The sequence below is a fragment of the Leptonotus elevatus genome, chromosome 15 (genome assembly GCF_054856555.1).
Source record: "Leptonotus elevatus isolate MCC_2025b chromosome 15, RoL_Lele_1.0, whole genome shotgun sequence".
Classification (NCBI taxonomy): Eukaryota; Metazoa; Chordata; class Actinopteri; order Syngnathiformes; family Syngnathidae; genus Leptonotus; species Leptonotus elevatus.
This window is the reverse complement of record NC_141253.1, coordinates 3,292,481-3,313,722: the sequence shown is the minus strand read 5'-3', so window position 1 is coordinate 3,313,722 and position 21,242 is coordinate 3,292,481. Positions and strand designations below refer to the sequence as shown.

Here is a 21,242-nt window from a genome sequence, read left to right as displayed (position 1 = left end):
ATACAGTGACGTCATACAGAAGCGACATAATGTACTTAAACCTTTTTTTTTCGTATTCATTTGAAAATATGTTGTTGTTGTGACACGCTAAATCACGATGACTTCCGTATTACTAAAGTTGGTCAAAACTCGCCGCGATACGATTGGTTGTTTCTCGCTCCGTGTGGGCGTGGTTTACATTTGGCTCTTTTGGGCGCCGCTCTCTCTGGACTAGTTGACGCCAAGGTAGTGAGAGTTCTTGTGGCGGAAGCGTCGTCGGCCGAGGGAAGAAGCACTTGAAGCTGAATTATGGACTCTTCCATCGTCCGTTGACAGTCGTCGCCACCCGGTGCCGAGAAGCCACGACTCAATCGCTAACTTCCGTGGTTGTTTGTTATTTCTGTACCCACCACGCCGAAAATGAAGTCAATGCGCAGGTGCAGTTTAATTAGCGGCTAACGCTATTCTTTTGGGGAGACGTCCTCAATGGGGGGGTCTTCTCTTCCTGCTTCTTTTCCTCGTTTTCGCATAAGACGACCATGGAGGGGAGGGGAGACACGTCCGCCGAAGTGGACTTGAGAGGCGACCACTTCGACTCGGATTTCGGGAGAGTTTCCAAAGTGGAAGAGGATCTAAATACAGAGAGTACGGAGGATGATGAATGTGAAGAAGACGAGAAGGTAAAAACACAAATAAAAGCATACTTATTTGAGTCTTTTTCAAGGCAAAAACAAACAAAACATGTCCCTTTTACAATATACAAAAAAAGACCCCACGAAACACAACTGCCAATTGTAAAAACAATTAATAGTATAATTTAACCAAATGTACCTTTTCTAGCTCTCCATTTCTTTGTTTTCCTTTCCCATTCATCAATTTTCCTCCTTTGTGTTCCTCCACGTTTTTTTGTCTTGTGCTATCGGCCATATTTGTGCATGACATACTTAAAATGTTGTCAGTTATGTTGGGGTTAAAACCTTAGGTCGTTTTGACAAAAATGTAATCTTATCTGCTTCGTTTACCTCACAATATGCCAGCAAAAAAACTTGACTATCAGTTCATGAGATGTTTTGGTGCCTCTGAATGCCACCGACCTCAAGGGAGACTTGTTATTCACTTTTATTTACGATTTAAAAGAGTTCTCAGTTGGTATTCTTTCGTCAAAATTGCCTAAGCATCAAGAATTATAGTGATGCAGTGGAACCTTACCCTGGCCTTGTACACTCTAAAAACAGTTGGGTCAAAAATGGACCGATCCTCTACTTGGGTCAAATTGACCCAACTTTGAGTCAAGAAATTGGTTTTTTAGTGTAAAACAATTCATAAATATTGGTCAGATCCTTCACTTGGGTCAAAAATTGGGTCATTTTGTATAAAACAACCCAGAAAGTTGTTATATAAAATGAAAACACTTGCAAGGAGCTTCTGGTCATAACTCATAGCCAGATGCTTGCGCAAACGAACCTGCTAAAACTGGTTTAAAGGCACACATTCAAGTTGATCAAACACACAAATACTACAGTAAGCATATTAATTGCACATAATAAAATCTGTTTATTTCTTTACAGCATTTTTTAATGTATGTATTTTCATATGTTGCAGGGCTATTATTTATTTTTAAAGGTCAAAAAACAAGTGTATCACTCACTGCTATGACAGGCCATTACTTGCCTTTTGAATGCAACTTTATTGGGAAAGTTGGCTGAAGACACATGAGGAATGTTTATCAGCACTCTCCTCATTCAAAGGAAGAAAAACTCGTTTAAATAAAGAAGAAATTTCCCAGAGCCACACCAACACTGAGTAGGCACCTCCTCAGCTCGTGTCAAGTTGACAAAGAGCTTGGCGGAGGTTATGATCTGCATATCGTCACTTTTCCCCCACGCGCATACGCTTCCGTGCTAAAAAAAAAAAAAAAAAAAAAAAAAGTTTTACAGCATAGACTGTCAAGAAAACACACGGTCTCATAAAATAGACAATCGATTGATTTAAAAATATTGCGTAAACACTTAATTTTGCCCAATGAAAGTCTGCTCGCTTAATGCTAACGTGATGTGAAACACCTTATGTGAGCCACAACACACTATGGCGGGGGTTCACATCAAAAGACATTTAAGGAATTCCCAAGTGCAAATTAAAAGCTCAGAAGTTGCCATGCCAGCTTCCCCGCTGGTGTTGCACAACAAACATAAATTGAACTTGGCGCGTCTGGAGGTTGTCAAAATGTGTCCTGACATGCCGCCATGCCACCAATCTTATTCTCTGGATTATTTTTAGTGGGCATCGGCGGGAAATTGGGAATGCGTGTATTTTTTTCTCTCTGCCGCTTGCAGAGAGAGAGAGTGTGTGTGTGTGTGTGTGTGTGCGTGTGTGTATCAGCAATGTTTAGATTACATTTTTTTCCGGAAATAGACGTGTGGGAAAATGGGGAACTTGTGGATGCTTGTGACTAAGGCTAAGGCAAGCGCCAGGCTGCATGCGATTGTGGAGAATTCCAGCAGCATTCATTCCATGAAAAACATAAAAAGCCATTACATTGTTCAATATGTCCTCAGGGTGCAGATGGGCTCTTAAATGATACAAAATAAAAATTAACCTTACATGCGAGACTGTGTTGGAGATTCGCTTGTGTGTTGAAATGTTTTAATGCAGACTTGAAAAATTACAAATTGAATTGATTTCTTTTCCCCAGCTGACCCCAAAAATGTAAAAATAAAATTAAAATAAAATCTTCATTTTGTGTGTCATGTCTCACATATTCCAAGCAAAGATGTTTGCCGCTAGCTTTACTGAAAGCAGACATTGTTGACATTGCTCGGCGGCCGCGGTTGGAGTATCAAAAAAACCCGTCCGCTCGCCTCGTAGGTGTGAGCATCCTGCTTCGCTTGAACAAGCATCCTGGGGCTGTTGGTGTGGTCTTCAGGCCACATTCGGCTGGTGTGCGTGAAAACAAACCTGGGGGGGGGGGGGCTCATTGTGTGTTTCTTGCCCGACCCCGAGCACCCGTTGACTTGACTTTTAGGGAAGTCAACCGACTGGCTGTAAATGATTGCACTGCCCCCGTATGACCCGCTATCGATGGGCCTGCGAGGGGCTGATAACAGGGTAACCCGGTGGAGCCCCACGCATCGTGAACGTAAGGAGTACGCAGTTAAACCTCCCATTTATTGCAAGGAGACGTTGCAGAACCACCAGTGATTGGTAAAAATACACGATATACTGTAAAGAGACCATAAAAAAAAAAGAAATTTCATTCGTTTTACTCCCGCCACATGATTTAAACATTTAACATTTAAACGTATTAAAACACACTTTTTTTTAAGTATTCCTTAGTGCTTGTTCCCACACTCGCTGTCAAGAAATGAAAAAAATTATTGTCCAACATTATTTGAAGGAAACAAAAAGACTCGCTTGCACGGTTCTCCAATTAAGAGGTCAAGTGTGTTTGCTTCAAGCTGTTGTTGATTGTCACGTTCAGCTAGGGCTGGGCAATAAATCAATTTCATTTAATTCTATTAATCGGCATTTTAAAAATCTAATTGTTGAAAATTTGCTAAATCGTGTAATCGAATTTTGTCTTCTGGATTATTAAAAGCGGTTCTTATACTCTGTTACATCCAAATGTCATTGTGAGTTGTAATTTTGCACAAGTGTCAGAATGCTGCATGGGTTGTTTACAATAGCTACCAACTACTTAATTAAATACAAACTATGAATGTTAACTCATTTACTGCCAATCCAGTGAAAAAAGATCTTTGACGACTATAGTCGTCAATGGCAGCGAATGCGTTAAGTTTATGTTAAAACTGATTTAGAAACGGTTTACATGATTATTTTCTGAACATTTTGCACAGTTATTATTTTTGAATAAATGAAACCTTTAAACAAATGTTTGTTGGGTTTGATAGATTAAAATCATAATCGTCCTAAATGTCTGAAAAATTAAGATTTACATTTTTTTGCCATATCGCCCAGCCCTACTTTCGGCTGAAGGTGACAGTAAAACATAAAAAAATGCAGCAGGGTTGTAATAGTTAAAATATTTTTTTTTTATATAGTACAGTAGTTAGTCTTTATTTCTTTTTGACTTATTTTTAAAAATGTACTTTTAATTAGTTTTTAATGCTTCATTTTAATTGCGTTTTTATTCGTTTCAAACATGGTGGCTACTTGTCGCATTGCTACTTTTAGCAGACAGATGGAAGCAAATTGTTCATTAAAGCAAGTTGCATCATTGCTCGTCGACGGGGCTTCACTACAGTATTTGCTTACACTGGACAATGTTTAGCTTTCTTTCTCCGTCAGCTGGGCAACCAGTCGGGGCAACCAGTCGGGGCGGCCGCACAGGCGTCCACTGTCTTACTGTCTTCGTATGCTTTAGCGGCTAAAAGGATTAACGCAATCTGATTAACTCTCGTTTTACCCGAGAGCATTTCCCACCCCGGCGTCCCATCTTTTTGACTTTTGACACCTGTCTCTCCATTTGAATGACACTCGACAGAGGCCAATTTTGACTCAAACGTCAGCAAATATGTCGCTTGGCCGGATTTTACCCTGCGGCCAATTGCTGGAGGGAAGCGAGGTAGGCGGCGCTTGACTTTAACTGTAGTATTTAGTAGAGCTGTCAAAGTGAATTGACAAGTAATCGATTATCAAATTAATCTATTTTATTAATCGATAAATCGTTTGCGGCAATTATTTCATTTAAAATGGTCCAAATTCTTTGATTTCGGCATATCAACAGTAATTGTTCACTGATTTTTGTAGTCCTTCTTGAAGAAGACTGATTATCTTCTGTGTTTAATCATTTGCAAACATCTGTTTTTACTTTGGAAAACAAGGACCGAACCGGTAACATAACATAGCACAACGTCAATCCCCCTTTTATTTAGTCACTATACGAATACGAAATAAACACCAATCACTGGTTAATAAACAGTAATCGGGGAAAAAAATGCTTTTGCAATACACTTTAATGCAAAACAAAAATGAATCCAACTAAGCGATTGAATAATCGATAGATTAATCGATTCTAAAAATGTTCAATTGTGACAGCACTATTGTTTAATCTTAATTCTATTTTGGGGAATGTTGATTGTATGTATAAATAATTTTCTTAGATCATGACTCCTTCACTTTGGCTCTGATCTTTAAAGATTTTCCACAATTAACGCCTCAAATATGTTTAAATCTGCTGTTCAAATGTCTTAAATATTTTAGGGGATTTCATGGAATTATTGTGATATGATATCAACTTTGTTACCCCCACTTTTGGTGGTCATAATTATTGATAGAGAGGTCTCGTATTTCATTAAAATGTCCTTTAATCAGTTTTAAATTAAGTTTTCCCAAAATGATGTTTATTTATTTGGTGGCCACATTTAGCGAAGGAAAGGTCTTAAATTTGATCATCATCATGACCCCTAAAATCTTAAAATGGATTTTACAAAAGACCTCAATAATGCTTACAAAATTCCCTTACTCAAATTTGCCATTCAAACATTTTTAATAATAGTAGTCCACAATTCAAAGGACGTAATAATTGACTGTTGACTCGCGGTCACATTTCGTAAAGGCGAGGTCCTTAAATTTGATTAACGTAACTTTCAAAGCTTTTTTTAAACCTGCACATCGCCTGAGAGTTTCGTTGCTGTGCGCCACAGTGTTAAGTCACCGTTGGAAAGACACTCCTGTATTTTCCAACTTTAAATCATGTCAACACAGGAAACGCAATCCCCCCGCGACCGCTTGCAGAGTTCAACGACCCAAAGTTTCAGCCAGTCAGTTGACGGGGCGTAAAGTGTCGGTGTCCGCTCGGGTCATCGCTTCTGAGCTGTGAGAGATTGATTTAAAAAAAAAAAAAAAAAAAAAAAGGTAAGAAAAAAAAAGTTTTTTTTCCACGTGGGGGTTGAACAAGACAGATGTCAGCTGACGAGGTCTGGCGGAACATTAGTTTACTTTAACACCGTGGGCCCAGAAAGAGCGAGTAATTATATTTATGTTACAGAGTGCATATTTCAACACCCGTCAAGTACGGTGAACACCTATTTATTGTGGCAGATACAAAGACCATATACACTTATTAAAATGTTTCTTAGTGTCAGTCTCGCTCTCGCTTGCACAGTTCTCCAAACGTTAGCTTACTAGCATAATCATCTATGTCGTTTCGAACTTCGTTTCACTTCAATTTACTGTAAAAGTGACACAAAACAAAGTGGATTTAAACATACCGGTACTCAAACACCAAAATGTTCAATCAAGCCATTTACTGTTGTCTAACAAAACTAGCTTAATGCTAACATACAATACGAAACATCATAAACGGGCTAACGGAAATTAGCATAGCATTGAATGGTTATTATAAACTTTAAAAATTTAATTGTTTTGCCCATCCTGATCTGACATGCCTTGCTCATATTATGTTCATGTTTTTTTTGTCAACCTGTTTCGGCAGCAAGCTCAGTTTTTAGCATGTCAATTACGGATTCATTGATTACTTAGTTAGCTTCTTTAATCGTTCCAATCACGGCTGTTTGCAATTCTGACATCATGCTGATGCGTTACGTTGTGCTTGGATTCTACCCGCAACCTATTTAGGCAGCAAAGTATTAGTTGGGTCTGAAGTCAATTTTGCCTTCATTGTTATAAGAAACTGTAATCAGGGTTTTTCCTGGCTTCAAATGAGGCAGCCATTTTACGATCAGGCACGAGAAATGAGAAATTATATGAATACAAAATCTCCATTAATTTTTGCCATTTTTTAAACTACAATCATAAAAAAAATCATCTACTAGTACATATTAAATTGTAAATATAGTTCAGCGTTGTTGTAAAACACTAATATGTTTATTGTATATACTGTGTTTTTATGACTTTGGCTCGCCACCTCTACCTTACAACCAGGAAATGGGCGTGCGCAATGGTTGCTCTATGATCTGTTTCTTCTTCGATATATTAATGTTTAAAAAAAAAGGGGGGGGGGGAAGAAAGCTGTTTCTTCTTCAGTTGTTACTTCAGGTCTTTCCCGTGAACTGCTGTTGATATAGTGCCTCCATAATGGCGCAACACTGCAACTGCAGTTAAAACGCGTTGCTACAGAGTTCAATCAACACAGCTGAAGCGCTGTTGAGCGATATCAGTGACTCAGGCTGGAGGTGGCCGCCTCTGAATTTTGTGCACAGGAAAACCCCTGGACATTCTTGTTTGATGAGATTACAATTTATTGACAATATTTTCAATGCTGATTTTTTATAATTTTTTTACCGCCCCCTCCCAAGGTGTACGTAAAAACGAAATGATACGAACAGGACAATGGCGGGGTTAGATGAGAGGTTAGTCGTGATCGACGCGGGGCTTTCTCGCTTCCCGTTTTTATAATCGCCGCGTCCTAGCAACGACTGAAAGAAACGGCGACAATGCGTCGTCGCCCCTTTTTTAAAAGCGTCTTTACCATACAAGCTGTGAAGGGTTCTATACATGAAAACGTCATTTCAAAGAGCTTTCGTCATCAGGAAGAATATTAATCAGCGTGGGCATCGTTTGTTTGCTCCTCTTGAGCAAAATGATCTGCGTTTATTTTCTTAGCTTTCATGGCGGCCTTTTTGTTTGTCATAAGTGCGTTTCCCCGCCTCCTCGACAGGCGACTGTCAGGGTCCAATTACCGGGAACCGCCATTTATTTTTAGTCCTAGTTAATAGGGTATTTAAAAAATAAAATTTTGCCGTACATACACACGATATTTAAAAATATTTCTTTGCTTTTGTTGTCACTCTCGTGAATCGCGAATGTCCCAGTGTTTACTGTACTTTCTACCACTTCCACGAGGTCCAACCAGGCCCCGTCAGTCGTTTCTGTCTTTGAAAACAACGCAACGATCTTGATCAAGCGTCTCGTTAACAGCAGCAGCGTTTGGCCTTGGTGACTCGCCGGTGTTTGCTGTGGAAATAAAAGCCTTGTTGGCAGCGTCCACAGCAGGCGGCCCAGCCAGCCTGAGCCAGAAAGGAAGGAAGGAAGGAAAGAAGGTTAGGTTAGGTTTGATGTTGCTTTCAGGAACCCTGGAGGGAAGGTCAAAACTCACCTGACACTTGCCCCTTTCAAGTTTTTTTTATTTGTGTGTGTGTCTTCTGTTCAAGGTTTTGGTGTTAAGCCACACTAACATTAGAGCGCCCTTGATTGGACACCTCCGATAGCTTATCAGCAGTTATAACCCGCTCAAACTTTGACCCCCTTGGCGCCACTGCCCCATCCCCCCCCCCCCCCCCCCCCCCATAAAACAAGTTAACTGTGTCAGGAAGATTAAGCTTATTTACGAATACAGTACATATTCAATGTTGGGCTACCAAATTGGCATCTTACATGTAGCATATTGATTTGACAAGATATATCCTGTTCATAATAGGGATGGATGAGTACTGATACCAGGTATCGGTACTTGCAACGTAGGTCGATGTCAGTATTGTGGCTCTTTTGTGATAAGCAACTACAAATTTGAAAATATAGAAAATTACTTTAATTTAATTTAATTTCTTTAAAAAGATCTGTCATTGTTTTTGGGGGAGAAATTTTATGTATGAAAAGTGCCAATGATATCAGTACTTGGTACCGCTGAGTACTTATGCTTGGTATCGGTCCGGTATCAAATATAGTTCGTTAATGCTATGGCCGATACCACTTTTTTGCCATAGCATTCTGACATCCTATCAAATGCCTCTACACCTCTTAATGCACCTTCTTCTTTTTTTTTCGTGCAGCTTGACCACATCCTCTACCCTCCCTCCTCGGCGTCGCTCCAAAAGTCCATTCACCCTGAACTGACGCTCCGTCTCAAGCGCCAACTCAGCGACGACGGCAAGCACATAAGAAGACGCAGCTTGGGCGGAGGTCTCACAGGTAAACATGGGTTTAAAGCGGCATTTCCATTGTTAGCATTACTTTCTAATGCCACATACACACACACTCACGTGCACTAAGCTTGGTAACTCCTTTTGTGCAAGTGTTGACTGATGACAGTTTCCTCTTTGTCAACATGTGATGGCCTCTAGTGAGGGAAATACTGCTTACTCAGAAGGAAGGACCGCATGTTTCCTTCCTCGTCCTTTATGGACCTGACCACTTATTTCTGATAGTTTCATGCAAAGAAAAAAACTATATTAAGGGTGGCCAAAACCACGCGTACACTTGCCAACACGAGGTATCAATGTTTGCTCATTTAATGTAGCCTAGCACAGTTTGTAGGTATCATAATGCACCCACAAGTAGTCAAGGATAGACACAACTGGCAGTAGACTTTCCATTGCGGTTTTGAACAAACGGCAGCAAAATAATTTCACTTCAAATTCGTTGACGCCCACGTCACTCACCAAGCCACGCCCCAATCTTTACGGCATCATTTACTCAGAATCACAGTCTGGCACATATTACAGCTTGAAGATGGCGACCCCAAGTGGACAACAATAAAACCGCAAGTTCAAATATATATATTTTTTTAAATGATGTAAAATTGATGGGATAAGTGACAAACTAATACTAAAAATGTTTGATAGCTGCAGCCTGAGTATTTGACTCAATGTTTAATGTATCCATAATCCATCATGTCATTTAACAGCAACACTCTGTATATCCCTAATATAATACTCCTGGGAGTACGGTCACACTAGTTACGCAATATAGGATTGCCCCTGATCTCTTAATAGGATCTTTTTCCCACCTCCTTTTGCGACACTGCTCACCTCGCTCCTTTCGATCAGGGCTTCAGGGACCCCTATTTTCCAATCCCCCTCATTAACCATAACTACCATTAAGTGTGTAAAACATTGAAACACTTTCAGGAACATAATCCTATTTTTTTCAGAGACTAAAGGCATCTTTTCTAGAATAAAAGTTATATTACCAGTATTATTAAATTGTTGTTAAAAGCCTTGTCTAATGGCTAGGTAGTGCTTTGTTGCCTCCTTGTGTGCTCTCTCGGCACCCCAGTTTGAGAACCACAGATCTAAAATGTTGTCTGGCTAGTGTGTGACATCTTCTCACCCTGGTTCCACTCACCGCGGCAGGAAAGTACCTTCTGCTCCCGACCCACGCCCAGCAAACAACATGGCCGCCACAGTCAATTTCCGACACCTCCTCCAACCTGGTCCGCATGTGCGCGCTCAACCTTGGCAAGTCGGACCCGTCCCTGACCTCCAGCTTGGTGAGTCGCCCGCCCCACCGACGAGGTTATTTGTTTTGAGCCATTTCCTCAAAACGTTGTGGAGAGTCCAAGAAAGAACTCGTCAAACGTTTGTTCAAGTCTTGGCCCAAAGTAAAACTTGTGTATATTATGTTTTACAAAAATTAGTTTTTATAAGAAATGTGGAGCGGTGCTATAAAAAGTGTTTTTATTTGGTCTCTCTAAACTACGGGACTTGTGTATCAATACTGTATCAGAAGAGGCAATGATGCATCGCATATATCCCAGGGTCCCCTTTGTGTTGGAAAACACAAATGGCGGTGTAGAGGTGACATTCAACGGTCCTCCAATCGATGCGGCGATCTGGTTCTCGCCCCGGCAGATTTGATCAAAAGTCGGCTAATCCGATGAGTCAGTGGCGAAGGAAAGGTTAATGCCGCCACTAACGTGTCAGGTGCATGTTCGCTTTCATTGGAAGCGCTAAAAGGTGAGCCTGTTGGCTTATGACGTCACGCTCTGCTGGTTGTCTGAATGACATCATCTCTGTGATTGTTTGACACGGGAATGAAGCACAAAAGAATTAAAGTGCAGACCTCCACCAAGGTCAAATCATGTGAAAGATGAACACTTAAAAACTAAACCTCTGCCTCAAAGGTCAACCGATCAACATCCCATGTGTTGACGAATTGTTCGCGTTGCATTTTGCAGCACAACGTGGTACTACATTAAGGCGTTTGTGTAAATTGGGACTTGCCTGTATACTGTAAAAAAAATTACACTATATTATATTTTATTTTTGTTATACAGCAGTTTCCTTAAGCTTACCTGACTGGAATTTTAAAGATATCACTTAAAATGTTGCCTGTCCAGTTAATGAAGGTGCTATTATGGGCCCAGTTTGACAAATTTTGTTTGACTTTTTCCTATTGATTGTGTTTGACATCCCATTTGCTTCAATTTTGCGAGAGCCTAATGCTTATTGACTGGGGAATGATTGAAAATGCGTAAAAATGACTCCTCTTAACCGTGGAGAAACAAATTCCTCACGTTGGTTTCCACAGTGAAAACAGTGCCACGCTGCTTTTGTGCACCGGGGGGCGCTGTTGTGCAGTATTTTTTTTATGGTGGGAGAGCTGGCTTTTTCACAGACAAAATATTTTGTCGAGTTGATTTTAAATTGATTATCATTGAGCATCTTCAGTACATAACATCAAACTGTTAGTGAACGAACAATGCAAAACGCCACAAAAAAAGTGCCCGACATGCACACGTGTGCAAATGGTCTCACCCTTGCCTCAATTTGAGCCAGGAAAAACCTTGTTATGGTCAGGTTAAAGGTCCATTAATCCACCGTGTACGTTGTGCGGCTGCAAAACGTCAATGTTATCAGTCAAGGACATCTCCAAACAGCATTATGAGGGGAGAAGGCACAACCAACATGTTGGCGTGGGGATTATGACAGTCTTAGCTCCATATCGCACCACAAGTGGAGTATTGATTTGCTGCCGGCGAGCAGGACGCGGCACCCTCGGGGCGCAATAATGCCACAGAGGCAAGGTGTGCTGCTGACACGGGCACAGGCAAGAGAAGAAGATAAGACCACAATGATGTTTATTGTCCATTGTTACTTTCTTTTTTGAACAGCCATCTTTAATCACTGCTGAAATACAGTGAGCAGCCCCTGTTTATCGAGGGGGATATGTTCCAGGTGCAAATCTGCGCGAGAGAGAGAATGAGAGAGAGAGAGAGAACATGTTTAAACTCATCGAAACACATTTGACTAAACATCAAAGAAAGAGTTTAAACAGACCACAAAACTAGCTAACAAATGTCCACTAGCTTAATGCTAAAGTGTAATGTGAAAGTCCATAGATAGGCTAATATAAACTGCCACAGATGTTACCATAATTATCAACTTTCAAACCACTTCACATAGATTTGAGATTTTTGTGCCATTTAAAATGGGTTTTCTTTTTCATTGGCAGTGCATTTCCGTGAATGGGCAAACAGAATAGAATAGACTTGAGTGGCAGCGTGGGTGTGAAGAATAATTGGAGGATTCCGTCACTGACAAAGAAGAATTGGCCTCTTTTGTGTCTTCGCTCTCCTTTCAGAAGCCAACGGGAAATTCTCCTAATCGTCCGTTCTGAGATTGTGGCTTGAGTGTGACAGAAGTCCTAATAAGTTCTGCATGAAAAGTTGTTGCTTGCAGGTTTTGGCGCCTGATTAATGAAGGAAGTTAATTAGTTGGATGGTTTCAAAGCATCTGTGTCTTCTACGGAGGCTTGTTTGGGCCAAATTTTTGTAAGTTAAATGCCAATTATACTTTTAAATATTACATGGAAATAAATGTTACATTATTTTGAATGGTCAGTTTTAAATAAAACTTTAACTTGAAATAAAATGTAAAATAACATAAGTTGTACATTAATTTGTGAATAATGGATTGTAATTAATTTTACCCTTAAAAAATATTTTAATATAATTTGTAATCCATTTAAATGAAATACCGTACATGTAAAACCATTTAAACAGCATTAAAGTAAGGCTTGAATGAAATTTAAAATAAAAAATATAAAGTTGGCTAAATAAATTAAATTAGTGCTGAATAGTTTTAATAATTTCTTTTATAGTCAATATATTTATTTTACAATGAATAAAAATACTGCATTTTAATAGTTTTATTTATTTTTTATGTAAAGTGCAACATGAATCGGGGTGAATATTTGAGTATTCAAAGATATTCAAAATTTTCGCATTATTGAATGGAAAATGTTTGTAAATATTCATGTTTTAATTTAATCAAATTCAATTTTAATAATTGATGTGCTCATTTATATCACTATGAATTGTTTTATTATTGGGATTTTTTTGGGGGGGCTTTATATTTAATTTTGGCACCAAACTACAATCCTATTATTTGTAAAGTATTTTATTATTATTTATTTATTTATTTATTTATTTTTAAACAAGCTTTTTATAATATGGCCCCGGTCGCGGGCACCCACTACCCCCTCGACCATCCTCGGTAGGACTTTGGCTGCTGATAAGGAGAACGTGAGAGGACCACTTAATATTCGCGCAGTGCATCCACACTGAACGAGTGGCAGTGTGAGCTCGAAGGAAGGAGGGGAAAAAAAACACGCAGTCACGGAATACAGAATTGTGGTTGCAGGCCACATCCAGCGGTGTGAAAAATCGCAAATTGACAATCTGCACACCTCTGCTGATGCCCCACGTAATAATGTGGACTCGTCGGGTCTGAAGCAGGCTCTACTGTCAGGCGCCATGGCATTTGGAACGCCAAATAAACTCTCGCCTACCACATTCCCGGAGTGTCTTCTCCCGCCTTGTGAAGCGCGACAATGCCCGGATGGACATCCTCTCATTTTCATGCCTTAAGAGAATTGTCCCAAAGCCCCCACTTTCCTCCTCCCCACCTTAGCCGCCGTCATCCTCCCTCCCTTTCCTCTACCGCCGGTGGGGGGGGGGAGTCGCAGAGGAGACGAGCCAGAGGAGGCATGCGGGACAAGTGAGCGGCGTCAGAGATCAGATATTGGCGAGGTAGCCTGGGTGGAGGTTGAGCTGGTCAGTGCTGCATGTATGCGGAGGCGAGCCGCAACGCCGCCATGGACGAGTCCAGCATTCTGAGGCGGCGGGGGCTACAGGTAGGCGGGCAGACCGGACTCATTTTTTTGTTGTTGTTGACCACATTCAGTCCCTGGTGAATGTGACGGAAGTTAGCGGTCACTTTTGTTGCGTTTACGTCCTCGAATGTGTGCCCTGGAGGAAGTGGAATGAATTGTTGTTGTATTGACACTTTTTATGACAACGATAAGAAACTATGTAATTCTAAAAAATACAAATGAATGAAAAAAAAGATCTTCACCACTTCTTTTCACATTTGAGTAATTGCAGAGTTCTGATACTTTCATGCCATAATGTCTTGCAGTTGTGATAATAATGTGTTTTATTTTTGCTCAAAACATGCAAACTTGAACAAGGCATACATTTCACCCAAATAGCATACGTCATAATATTAAATGAAAACAACTTTACCTTGAAGTATTGCCACATGCCCAGAAGGTATACTGTATGAGCTGCTTCTGTTGTGCATGCCTTGACCTCCAGAGGGCAGTGCGGGACACGTGCAGATAATACACCGCTTTGATGAACAGACACAAAGAAGACCATCATGGCTAAGCCACATAACTTGTTTTTTTTTCCGGCAGAGCAGAAAACTGTATACTTGACCTGCGAGTATTATCAGTCTGTATTCACAAGTCAAAATGGCGGCCTTATGCTGCTTTCAAGGAAGGTTTGAAGTCAGCTTTATCCTACTAGGAGTGTCCCAGTTTCAAAACGTCTTGGGCAAATGTAAACAATAAAGATGGCCGTTCCGATAGATTGGTTAGTTGCTCTGGTCAACGCTGTCATTCCAAATCACATTGTATCACGTGAACATATCTCTTATATTTACTTTGGCCTTGAACGCTTTGAGGTCAGAACTGGCCTTGAATGCAGCATTTTTCTCGGTGAAAGGACGCTCATTGAAGAGCATTGGATTTTGGATGGTTGTAATTTGATTTGTGAGGATTATTTGATGAAAATGTGATGAAATGTTATTTGACTACTACAATAATATGCCTGGTGTGTGTGCTAGTCACAGGCAAAAGCAATACAATACGCTGTGGAAATGAAGCGGTGCATTGCAGAATTATCAGAAATGCCCGGATGTTCGGAATTGGATTAATAAATGTGTGTGGGGGTTAGATGGATTACTTAGGTCAATTTAAACAAGATTATCGTCATTTCAGTGTATAGCTACTTTGTATTACATTTTTGCTTAGTACCTTGGCTGAAATAACGGTTGGGACAGGCAGACGGCCTTAATTTGCCTCAGAGACTCGCGCCGCGGCAGATTTTCCTGCTGTGACTTGCTCAGCTGTGATTGGTGGACATGGCGCGGCTGTAAATCACTTCCCGCTGCTAATTAGCGTCTCATGCGCCGCCGTCTCGTCTCCCCAAAGGATAACGGTATGCTCGTCTGATGGCCAGACGGGAAAGTAATTGATAGCGAAGGGACAGCTACTTCTCAACGCGTCAAATTCTTTGCTCAAATCAAAGGCAAAGGTTTAATCCAACGAGATCCGAGGGACATGAAGTGCCATTTGAATGAATATCAAGTCAGTTTTGACAGAAGACATACAGTGAAACCTGGCATAATAGCAGTTCGTGGGTTCAAGGCCCCCCAAATTGTCTCAGGTCACTAAGATTGATTCCAGTTGACAATTAGAAGCATTCAGTGAGTGAATGAAAGTGCTTCTTAAGGGTTAATGTGTTTCAACAAAGTATTTATCCTCGGCCATTTGAAAAAAATTAAGTTAAGGCCTGATAATTTTGCACATTGCCACAAACCTTTTTCTTAGCATTCCATACTCATTGTTTGAAGCGGAAGCTAATTAACATGCTTTTCTTTTTCTTTTCTTTTTTTTGGACTATAGTCAAGCTTTTCAATATTGTATAAATCAAATGAAGTCGGAGGTGATTACGGCTGTGAGGATTTTTGCGTTATCCCTTCAGTAACGAGTGCCGCGGGGCGTTTAATCCCTCCGGGATTCAGTGAGTTCTTTGTTGGACTTTTTCACGACAAGCCTGACCTCAGTTTAACCTTGTGCGCGACATGGTCTAAATGCTGCTCTTTTAAAATGTTTCTTTTTTTCCCCCATTCACAGAAGGAGCTCAGTCTTCCCCGGAGAGGCAGCCTGTAAGTACGCACAGAAAACTGATATGACCCGTCAATCAAAATTGTATGCTCGTTACCCCGCTGTGGTGATGACTTATGTTTTATGCTTGGTTTGCAGTAGTTTAAGTGTTTACGCTTCTTATACTAATCAAATAAGAGGGTCAAAACACAACAAAGGAGGACAGTATCTCGCAAAATTACGACACTCCGCTATTTAAATACATTTACATACATTTGGCTACAATGTAAAGAAGGTGAATTTACTGTCCCCTCAAAAATAACTCAACACACGTCCATTAATGTCTAAACCGCTGGCAACAAAAGTGAGTAAAAGTGTTCTATCACTATAACGCGGTTCACTTTTCGCAGTCTCGCTGTATTTTTTTTTAACGTTTTTTTTTTTAGTGCAATTGTGCATGTATTCAATTTTTTTTTACAGTAATGTACCTATTTTCTAAAATGTATGGTTTGAACATTGAGAATGTTTAAACGAGCGAAATGTGAGAAAAAGTAAATGCTTTGATGAGAAAAGTGTATAAACTGTGGTGAGGGGTTTTAGAGCCTTAAAACGTTTATGATAAATGTAAAACATAAAGCTCGCTGCTTTGCGGATTTCATTTATTGCGGGTCTTTTTTGGAACCTAACCCCAGCGGAAAACAAGGAAACACTGTACTACGTGAAAATGTCCAAATTGGACCCGATCAGATTTTTCCCCTTCCCTGGTATCATGTGACTTGTTAGCGCAACAAAGTCTCAGGTGTAAATGAGGAGCAGGTTTTTTTTTTATTTATTTAAACCATTCAGAATCACAAAGCACTTTGCATAACTGACACCATTTGGGTGTGATCTACTTCCTGGATTTGTATTCCGCCATGACACCTCTTTGCTTGTCAGAATTGTCCCTGTGTTAGAGGGGGAATACTTCCTGCGACCGATCCTTCGGCAAACAGGTTGCCGCAGCCTCCAGTGACCTCGGTAACCATGGCGATGGTGTCGGGCCTTTGACGAGGCAGCCTCAAATGAATCACGACGGCCATGTGTTTAAATAGAAGTGCTGCTTTGGTTGAAATGGGTGAAAGTGAGTGTCGGGTTTTGTTTTGTTTTTATATTTAAAAAAAAAAAAAAAAAAAACACATCCACATCTTAAATGATTGAAATTTGCTAGGAACTTTCCGCGAAATTTCCATCCCTTTGCAGTCCTACTCCAGGCACTTAACTATTTGTTTACAACATATTAAAAAGTCAATTGTACATTTGTACCCAAAAAAAGTGATATTTCCTAAAAAAATAATCAGCCACCTTTAGTTGCATTGCAGCTAGTCACCAGGTGGTGGTGTCACTTGCTGTTGGGGAGGGGGGTGGAGGGGTTCTGTCAAAAGAGGGAGGTGGGGGGTGAGTCGATTATGAAGGAGCGGGAGGAGGGGCTATTGTCCCTCCGCAGGCAGCCGAGGGTCTTGTTTGACAGCTTCAAGGTGGAAAGACCAAAACAACAAGCGCGATCCCCACTCTTGGTCTTATTCTTCTCCTCTTTTTTTTTTTTTTTAACCCTTGTTTTTGTGAGCGGAGGGGAGAGGGGGATTGTTTCCGTCATTTTGACTGCTGTTTTGACTGCTCTTTGTCAGTGCGAGAGGGGAAGCGGCCGGGAGGGGTGCGCGGCAGCTTGGCACGCTGGGCCGGCTGGCTGACGGCATGCATGCATTGCAGGCAGGCAGGGAGCGCTTATGATGATCACAATAGAGCAAAGCGGCAGCCATGAAAGCCCAACGGGAACGGCTGAGAATTCCTGGTCTGACGCTCGAGTGAGTATGCTGCCTTGCTAGCATTAGCATCCGCAGCAGGAAGTCTCTTATCTTGTGTGCGTGTGCGTGTGTGTGTGTGCGTGTGGTTGCTGCACGCGTGTGCGTGATGCACATGCCGCAATGTGAACGTTCCAGACGACCCCGCCGGTGTTGGCAGATTGTGACAGCAGTTTCTCCCCCACTGGATTTTTTTTTTGGGTTGTTGTTGGGGTAGTCGGCAGCGTTGAGGCGTTTGTCCCGCTTCTGTGGTCTTTACCGTTTCTAATCCGCAATGGGGGGGGGGGGGGGGGGGGGGTCGAGGAGGAAGGACATAGTTCTTGGATGCAGTTCTTTCTGTACCCATAATGTGTCTGTTTTTCACGGGCACGCCGTCAAGGTTATTTCCCGTTGCGTGTTAATAGGATTACAGTACACATGCATGGTCAACCCATTCAACTCAGGCTGCGACATACAGTATCGCATTGTTGTCTCGCGAGACCGTATCGATACGGCAAAGGCAGGTATCCATACCACAGGTGGTCCGCGATTTACGTCGCGTCGCGCCTGACCGACTCAAAATTATCGGCAATGTTTGTATGAACAACGTATTCCACAGCCCATTCAAACGTGTAGGCAAGGATATCCGAGTCTTGTGATAGCCGCAAAAATATCAGTAGTCATGTCAGCGCAGAGACAAGCTGGTTTAAGGCATGCTAGTTAGCTTGTTACCCGATAGTTACCTGCACTGACCACTCAAAAAAAGAAACTCATCATACTGCTGATTGAAAGTTTTAGCCGGTTTGAAACGGACTTTTCTAAAAACTGGTCATTGGCCATGCCTGATTTCGGGACCCTTTGTAAACCGAAGACTGTCTTTTCAAGTTATGCGTTGGTTGGTTTTCAGGGGATTGCTGCTGTTTCGCGGGCAAAATGCATGTTCGGTAGGGTTTAAGTCTGGAGATGGGCTTGGGTCAACAGTTCACCGTAGCCTCTGTCAGTTGTACAAGGGGTCCTTGAGTACAGCTGTAAATATTTGTCCGCACCCTTTGTGCTTACGTTAATCCATTATGCGTTCGTAATCTCGCTTGCCAGCAGCGTAAATCCCTCATTTATTGGTAACACAATCTTTATAAGCTAACATTTCAATTGACATCAATCATCCAAAATTTCGTTCTGATATTTGTCCACCTGATGGTCCCACTTGTTTTATTACAATAAAAGGTGTGAAATGTTGCTGCATGCTTTGAATGCAGGGAAAGTAGCGCCATCTTGTGGGCAGGTTGTAAAAAAAAGATACTAAAATTTTGAAAAAATAATGGTTACATTTAGTTTGGTAAAGTGAAAATGAACATTTCTGTATCTCTGTCAGGATATCTTAACAAGCAGATGACTGCAGTGAAGGAAAAAAAAAAAGGGAAAAAAAGAACACTTGAAAATTGTTTTAAAAAATGTGTAGCCCTAATAAAAAATATGCCAATTTAGATTTGTGGCTCATGAGGGATTTCCATGCAGGCATAATCTGATGCTAATGAGCTCCTAAACCCACTGCAGTAAAATCTGCTCACCTCAGTGCGACCTCGGCACTGCAGCGACTCTGTGTGACGTCTTTTTTTATACCTGCGACAGAGGAGACCCAATGTCAAACCCATTCATCTGCCTCTAGAAGAGAGACAAACGCCTCGGCCGAGTGCACGTGTCCGAGTTTAGATATCTACCCCGAGTGTGTGTGTGTGTGTGTGTGTGTGCGTGTGTGTGTGTGTGTGCGTGTGATATGACGTCTCTATTTCACTTTGCTCCGTTTAACTTGCAGCCTCACGCCTCGAAGCTTGAGCCCCACTCCCACTAGTCCTTGCAGTCCGTGCAGCCCGCTGCACGCCTTTCACTTCTGGAGGTAAGCGAGTGACACCACGGGCACCCGACCACCTGCTGCATGGGATCAAAATAGCCACGTGGTGATAGAGTCCATCCGGAAAGTACTCACCACGGTGACTTTTTCCCCGCATCTTATGTTAAAGCCTTATTCGGAAATGGGATTGAAAACAAATGGATGGAAAAAGGGCATGCATATAAAGTGGGTATAAAAAGTCTACACACCCCTGTTCAAAGAGAGAGACACCAAGAAAATTCTTTTTGAAACTTTTTCTAACAAAGTGCCTCTTATTACGTTTTTAGCTTTTATCGTTTTTTTTTTTTCAAGCAGACATGAAGTTTTTGTGGACAAACTGCTATTTTGAACTGTTCATAATTCCCTAAGGCCCCAGTTCCAGCCGAATTAAAAACAGCCCCGAAATATGATACTGCCATCACCACACTTTACTGTAGGTATGAGAAGCTAAAACTCAAAATCCCCCAAACATTCTGTATTTAAGAATGACTTCCATTTAACCCAAGTCGTGAATTCTGAAGACAGCCATAGCCTGTTGGAGGGTGTGCACACTTTTGCAACCTCATAATTTCAGTTGTTTTGTTTTAATTCCGCTCTATAGGTCACATTAATAGCGGGGAAAAAATGCTTAGAAATTATTTATCTTGGTCTCATTTTCTTATATCACAAAAACCTGAACTAGACTATAATAACAAGACTTGATTTAAAGGTGCACTTTAGCACCCTAAATTTTGCGGAAAAACCTCAACCACTACCACCACCAAAATCATCCTTTGACGATACAACTCTATTGCAATGCCGCTTTGCAGTATATCTCTTCACCCCCCCCCCCCCCCCCCCCCCCTCGCCATTAGGCTGAATGAGACTCGTGCCATTAGCCAGCTGGTGCAAAGAGCCAGTGACCTCCATGTTCTTGCTGCAAGTTTGACTTTGGCCCCATGTGAAGCGTTACGTCCTAAGTGGAACACCAAAGGAGAGCACAGCCACAATTAGAGTGAAGGCCAACAGGGACACACACACAGGCACGACAGTAACTGCTAGGGAAGGTGACAGACGAAGATTCGGCGCTTATCAGCCGGCGATAAGTCTAGTCGTGTCAGGCGTCGACGCACCAGCCCCTCCCCTCCCTTCTGTCTTTGCGCCATGCCGCCCCCCCCGGTTTGACCCCCCCGTCAAACCGAAGCTGACGACGTGGCTTATCTCACCTTTGTTGTAATGATGCCGAAAGCCATCTTGAGTTGTGTGAGGACATTTGAGGGAATTATAGATGTTAAACATGATCTTAAAGATGATCAAATATAAACTTTCCACCAATCTAATCTTGCGATGTGATCGTTTTATTGAAACTTGGTGATTGGTGATCGGCTCCATTAGTTGTGATTGTGTATGATAGTCAGTAGGGGTGGGAATCTTTGAATGTCTCACGATTCGATTCCGATTTTTGGGCCTGCGATTCGATTCAGAATCAATTTTCGATTAAGAACGATTTTTGATTCAAAACGATTTGATTGACAAGGATTTTTGCTTCAATCTATAGATTTGCAAGGAATCATAATGATCTACTCCTGTCTGACTCGCTAATGCTAATTAGCGCGCTACTTTTATCACTCAAAAGAACGGCACCACACTGCAAAAAAACACTTTTATTGGAATAACTTGATCGTGACTTTTTCCTTCTACTCTAT

General features: G+C 41.4%; 1 protein-coding gene across 5 annotated transcripts in view; it reads left to right on the top strand.

The window, feature by feature from the left end:
* The first annotated feature begins 37 nt into the window (after window positions 1–37).
* The window catches only part of mast4 (microtubule associated serine/threonine kinase family member 4), a 43,278-nt gene continuing 22,073 nt past the window's right edge, over window positions 38–21,242 (top strand). The window contains exons 1-5 of one of the 5 annotated variants that reach the window (XM_086096397.1): window positions 38–416; window positions 513–659; window positions 8,730–8,868; window positions 10,032–10,168; window positions 15,883–15,914. In XM_086096397.1, the coding sequence (XP_085952523.1) occupies window positions 519–659; window positions 8,730–8,868; window positions 10,032–10,168; window positions 15,883–15,914 (449 nt within the window). In that variant the 5' untranslated portion in view covers window positions 38–416; window positions 513–518. Of the gene's footprint in view, window positions 660–4,305; window positions 4,562–8,729; window positions 8,869–10,031; window positions 10,169–13,656; window positions 13,816–15,882; window positions 15,915–17,321; window positions 17,694–19,482; window positions 19,564–21,242 lie in introns of those variants that run through there. The other 4 variants (XM_086096398.1, XM_086096399.1, XM_086096402.1 and 1 more) reach the window with 4 other exon arrangements.